The 6,308-nt window shown below is 34.2% G+C and overlaps 1 protein-coding gene across 1 annotated transcript; it reads left to right on the forward strand.

Moving 5' to 3' along the window:
* Positions 1-1,383: 1,383 nt before the first annotated feature.
* On the forward strand, positions 1,384-4,494 carry LOC109001975 (trimethyltridecatetraene synthase-like). Its single transcript, XM_018979510.2, has 2 exons — positions 1,384-2,540; positions 3,689-4,494. Exons 1-2 carry the CDS (start codon positions 1,638-1,640, stop codon positions 4,316-4,318), a joined length of 1,533 nt encoding a protein of 510 aa, XP_018835055.1. The 5' UTR covers positions 1,384-1,637; the 3' UTR covers positions 4,319-4,494.
* Positions 4,495-6,308: the final 1,814 nt, after the last annotated feature.

Genomic DNA, 6,308 nt, shown 5'->3' on the forward strand with positions numbered 1-6,308 from the left:
TGGGACCAGCTTTATACATTGACCTAAGTCAATTGATTAGATTGGAATTGTTTTCTAACTCCACGCATTAGAAATTTTCTAGGAAAGTGAAGAGAGGGGACGTTTGAGCCTAATATCTTTTCCCAAAGGCTAGTCAATGGTCAAGAACGCTGCATTTCCATTCACCCACGAAGAAGATGCACAGAAGTACATATAATAAATAAGAGTAATTCTACATACAACCGTGAAGTGCGTAACCGTCGCGTAATCGTTTTGAAAAAGAGTGGGGTCCACTATTAAAAAATTAATTTTTTTCATGTGGGTCCTATGTTTTATTCATTTTTTTCAAAGCGATTACGCGACGGTTACGCAATTCACGGTTGTAAGTATATTTTCTCAATAAATAATGTTGTACTTATATATTCTACATTTTTATTCTATTGTTTTGATGTGGTATAATGGTAATTAATCTTAGAACAATCTTTATTTTTTTTTTTAAAAAAAAAAATCAAGGTTTGATGGATAATATCACATCATTATAATAAAATAACTTGGGATAAAGATAAATTAGTATGTAAATAAAATAACTTCCTTATTGAGTACTCCTTAGCTTTTTGTGAAAAAATCCAAATTTATTCTCTTTTTTATATTTTTCTCAACTTTCTGGTCTAATAAAGAAAGAAAGGAAAAGAACTCTCACCCTTGTTAAGACTGTAAATTGGATTTTTTTTTTTTATTAATTAAAGGTACCAAATGAAAACATCTGATAATTTTGCCGAAAGAAATATTAAAAAAAATTAGGTGGTATGCAATTAATTAAAAACTTTGAAGGTTTACGATGTAAAGAAAGAAACGTGTGGTAATTAAATATAAGTTCTTAATTACTCTGCTAATTAATATCTATTTAGGATATAAAAATTCATTGTGGCTATATATTAGTGGGAGAATCAATATGAATATTAAAATATAAAATAAATAATAAAATTTATATTTTTTTATTGGGTTAAATTTTTAAGATAAATGGTGATTTAAAAAAAGTGAACTGGTCCACTCTGACCTCTGGTCCCCTCAGTGGCGGACCTGCATAGGGGGGCAATATATTTTAGTTTTTTATGATTTAATAGGATTATATTATTTTATATTGTGTTGTTCCCCTCTCTAAAAAATTATTTTGACCCTTTCTATAAAATTATTTTGATCTTATAAATTATTTTGATTAAAAAATAGAATAAAAAATATTTTATTATAATTTTAACTTTGCTCGGCCTCCCTTACAACAAATTTCTGGTTCCGCTACTGGGTCCCCTGCTTTCCACAACCACCCGATCACACCCCCACTGACGCAAGATTAAACAAAAGAGATCAATGACTAAATACAAAAGAGTAGCATGCCATTGAGATTTCACAGAAACATCCAGGAACGAAGCCAACCAGATGGTACCCATTATTTTAATAAAGAAAAGCAAGACTTTTGTCATTCATACACCAAAATGAACTAAAGAAAAGACTTTTTTTTCATTTTTTGAAGTAGTTCGAAGTAAAGAAAGACTTTGTCATTGCTTCCTCGGGCTATAAATGCCTCTCCTCCTCATTCACTACACTTTCATCACTGCCACACCACCACCCACAACAGCCCACTCACCATACTGTCACTAGCTATGGAACTTGCCTCTTGGGCAACATATGCAGCCGTATGGCTTGCAACCTTAGCTCTCTTCTCGCTCTCCAAATACCTTCGCCGCCGCCGCCGAGTACACTTGCCTCCAGGTCCAAAATCATGGCCCATCATCGGAAACCTCAACCTCATAGGCTCACTCCCCCACCAATCCATCCATGCGCTATCTAAAAAATATGGGCCCATCATGCAGCTCCGTTTCGGGTCATTCCCCGTTGTTGTAGGTTCCTCTGTCGAGATGGCTAAGGCCTTTCTCAAAACCTACGATGTCACCTTTGCATCCCGACCCAAGACCGCCGCAGGCAAATATACCACCTATAACTACTCGGACATCACATGGTCCCCTTATGGCCCATACTGGCGTCAGGCTCGTAAAATGTGCCTGATGGAGCTTTTCAGCGCGAGACGCCTCGAGTCCTACGAGTACATTCGCAACGAGGAGATGAGTGCCTTGCTAAGCGACTTGTACAAGTCCAACAACCAGCCGATCACCTTGAAAGAACATCTTTCTACTGTCAGTCTCAACGTTATAAGTCGCATGGTGTTGGGAAAGAAGTACACGGATGAGTCCGAGAATTCGATTGTGTCCCCAGAAGAGTTCAAGAAGATGTTGGACGAGTTGTTCTTGCTTAGTGGGGTGTTGAATATTGGGGATTCTATACCTTGGATCGATTTCTTGGATTTGCAGGGGTATATTAAGAGAATGAAAGCATTGAGCAAGAAGTTTGATAGATTCTTGGAGCATGTGTTGGACGAACATATTCAAAGGAAAAATGAAGTGAAGGATCATGAAGCCAAGGACATGGTGGATGTTCTGTTGCAGATTGCTGAGGATCCTACGCTTGATGTTAAGCTTGAGAGACATGGTGTCAAGGCATTTACCCAGGTATTATAGTATTGCTAACTGACCTTATCTTTATCATTGAAAACAGACCGCCGTCTATCTCGTCTAATCTATCGTTAAAATTTTTTTAAATTTTTATATAAAATATAATAAATTTCATTATTCCAGTATTTGCATTTTATAATAAGAAATATATACTTTGGTTGAAGAATTTTTTTCCCTTTAACACTTTAAGGAAATAAAAATATTTTAACTATAAAATTTTTTTATAAAAATAAATTTATAAATTTATGTGTAACGTTAAATTATAAAATTATTTTTATTGTAAAATTTATTTACCGCATCACATGAAAGCTGAAATCAAGGGAATTTGTGAATTTAATCTTGTAAAGTATTTTTGCGATGGTAGCACTTCTCTCATGGGAAAGGAAGTGTCATTTACTATTGTGATGACCATTAAATTTAGTTAATTTATGAGTTTATCTTTATAAAATTTGTTCGTGACTGTAGCACTTTGGGAAATAAAGTCTCTTTTACTGTTGTGGTAACCATTAAAGACTATTCCTAAATTGGAGCCTACCTGGAAATAGCATATGTGGTGTAACTTGCTCGACAGAGGATTCCACTTATTATGGTTCATATCACTAGCTAGAAACTTCTCTTTAGCTTTTTTCCCGTAAGCTCCACTAACCATGCATTATTAGCTTGAACGATTGGCATTACTATCATTTGTTGAAGGAAGCCTAATTATATTAAAGATGACTTTGGATTGATTTACCGTTTCGGAATCTATCAAAATATCAATGAATTTGTCCAAAGTTGGATCCACCGTCCGTTTCAAGTTGCTGTAACTTCCGAGTGACAATAATCACATTATTATGCGCGCTCCATCGATCGAATGCGATGGCTCATCTGTTTTTGTTGGGTTCAATTATTGAGTCGCATGAATCCGTGAACATACTGAGAGTTGACACGATTCATCCATTTTCCTTTGTTTCCATCGAACTGCTCTTCAAAGGGAACCCATAATTTATAGTGTTGCAGAAAATGCAAGATGGGTCAAAAGTCAAAAAAATAGAATGCCCCATATAACAAAATGATTAATCCCAGTACTCGTGGATGCGATGAACACTTTTTAATGATTTCTTCACTAAGCATCTACTTATGCCATTTTGCTGATTAATCCACAGGATTTGATAGCCGGTGGAACCGAGAGCTCGGCCGTGACTGTAGAATGGGCAATCTCGGAGCTCCTAAGGAAGCCAGAGATTTTCAACAAGGCTGCAGAAGAGCTAGATAGGGTAATTGGTAGAGACAGATGGGTTGAAGAGAAGGACATTGTAAATCTACCGTACATTGATGCAATTGTCAAGGAGACGATGCGGCTGCACCCTGTGGCACCAATGCTGGTGCCTCGGCTAGCCCGGGAAGACTGCAAGATTGCTGGCTATGACATTCTCAAAGGGACCCGAGTGCTTGTGAACGTCTGGACCATTGGGAGAGATCCTACATTGTGGGAGAACCCAGATGAGTTTTGCCCTGAGAGGTTCATTGGGAAGGCCATTGATGTCAAAGGTCATGACTTTGAGCTACTGCCTTTTGGGGCAGGTAGAAGGATGTGCCCCGGTTACAGTCTTGGCCTCAAGGTGATACAATCAAGTTTGGCTAACCTCTTGCATGGATTCACATGGAAATTGCCGGGGGATATGAAGAAAGAGGATCTGAACATGGAGGAAATTTTTGGGCTCTCAACTCCTAAGAAAACCCCACTTGTTACTATTGTGGACACTAGGCTTCCAAAACATGTTTACTCTCTGTGATTCTGCCCTGCTTATTAATTAACTATTATCAAGTCCCCTTAATAAGTATTACAAGGATTTTCATAGTTTACTGTTACTACTTGTAATGATGCTATTCTATGTTTCATAGTTTACTGTTACTACTTTACGTAATGATGCTATTCTATCTATGTTATAAAGATGTTATTGGTGTAATCTATATTTTATGTCTTGCTTTTTGGATACTTTTAAACTGTTAACTGTTGCCTTTGAATGTATACTGGACAGCTTTAAACTTGTTTTTTTTAGGATCCTAGATTCCTAAACAGAGAAGAAAAAGAAAAGGAAAAAGAATCGGATTAACGTGAAAATTTTGTTATATATATATATATATATATTTTTTAGTTTTTTTAAAATATGTACACAAGATTTATAGATCCTAAAAAGATAATACTTAATTCACTGAGAAAAGCTACCCATTTATTTATTTATTCGATGATTAAATAAATATTTTTTAATAATATTATGAAATATTTAAAAATATATATGAAAAGAAAAAAAAAATCAAATGTACTTCTCGTTAGAGAGCCTACACCTGTGGCCAGGGTCCACCTTAACAAGTATGTGAGTTGTTACATCAGCATTGGGTACGATCAATCTGTCATTTTTGTCGTCAGGCCTACTAACATCTCTTGTCGTTTACGAGAGACCGACAGTATATTGTTTATGATTATTCATTGACATTCACATCACTTTAGTGGAATAATGCTATAGTCACCGCAGGACTTCCGCTGCGTTTTAACACGTGTTTTTTAATATTTTTTATAAATTGTTTTTATATAGATTTTTTTTTAAATCTAGAGTTAACTTCTGAAACTTCCACATCATCTCGGTGGTCCAGTCACACCAACCCCGAACTATTATTTCTCACAACATGTCGGCATCACGGGCAAACCGATAATATACGTCTAAACTTTCTTGAAATATGACCTTTTTGCAAGACACAATTTTCAAAAGCTAAATTTATCTTTGTCGTGACGATGTACGAGACATTCAAAAGGCCGAGATAGAATAGTATTTTGTACTTACTTCTCTTAAAATAGATTCCCTTAAAACGAAAAGTCTTGTTGAGATCTCTAATATATATATATATATTTTTTTTATGTATTTTTTGATTGTAAACTCCACTTAGACTGTCCTTAAAATTGTTAACAAATACATAATAATAAAATAAAAATTATAATAAAATAAAAATTTAAATGAAACCAGTTTTGATTGAAGTACAAAAATCTCTCTTTAAAGAGATGCAAATCTTTTACAGAATATAAAATTTCAATTGAACAAATGCAATAGATCTCCTTATAACTTGTCTCTTCTAAAATATAATAGTTTAACTGATTATCGTATAACTCAAACTAACTCTACATAAATTATTGAACCTAGCTAAAGCTCCACAAAAAAACATTTCTCTTTTATTTAGAGAAATTACTTTCAAAATTATCTAGTTCACACTTTTATTTTCTACTAATTTTTCTCTATTTCGTACCTAAAGAATAAAATACCAGAATGGAAAGGAGACATTGCCTTAAAACGGCAATAGGGAATTAATGAGAATAAAGGCAGCCAACTTTTTATCAAAATACCATACGAACGTTGGTAGTTTTTCGTTTTCCAGATCCCATCATGTGATGTAATTGGTCTTACTCTTAAATTCTTGAAAGAGAAATTATTTACATCAATTTACTGTTAGCTGCATTCTTAACACACTTAGCATATTGAGTTAAAAAAAAAAAAATTATAATGTGTAGAGAGTGCCGGCTGATATATAGCCAGGCTCTTTTTGAAAACTACCCATACAAATCAAATGGCTATATTTTTTCTTTTTGAATGGGTCTACACTCACCGTTAAGAGCTCCCATTAGGCCAAATTCAAGGTTTTTTTTTTTTTTTATCACATCATTTTTTTAATATTTTTAATTTTTTTTAAATCATAATATTATTAAATAATATTTTCTTAATTCCTAAATTTAAA

Source organism: Juglans regia, chromosome 7 (genome assembly GCF_001411555.2).
Source record: "Juglans regia cultivar Chandler chromosome 7, Walnut 2.0, whole genome shotgun sequence".
In the NCBI taxonomy this organism is placed as follows: domain Eukaryota; kingdom Viridiplantae; phylum Streptophyta; class Magnoliopsida; order Fagales; family Juglandaceae; genus Juglans; species Juglans regia.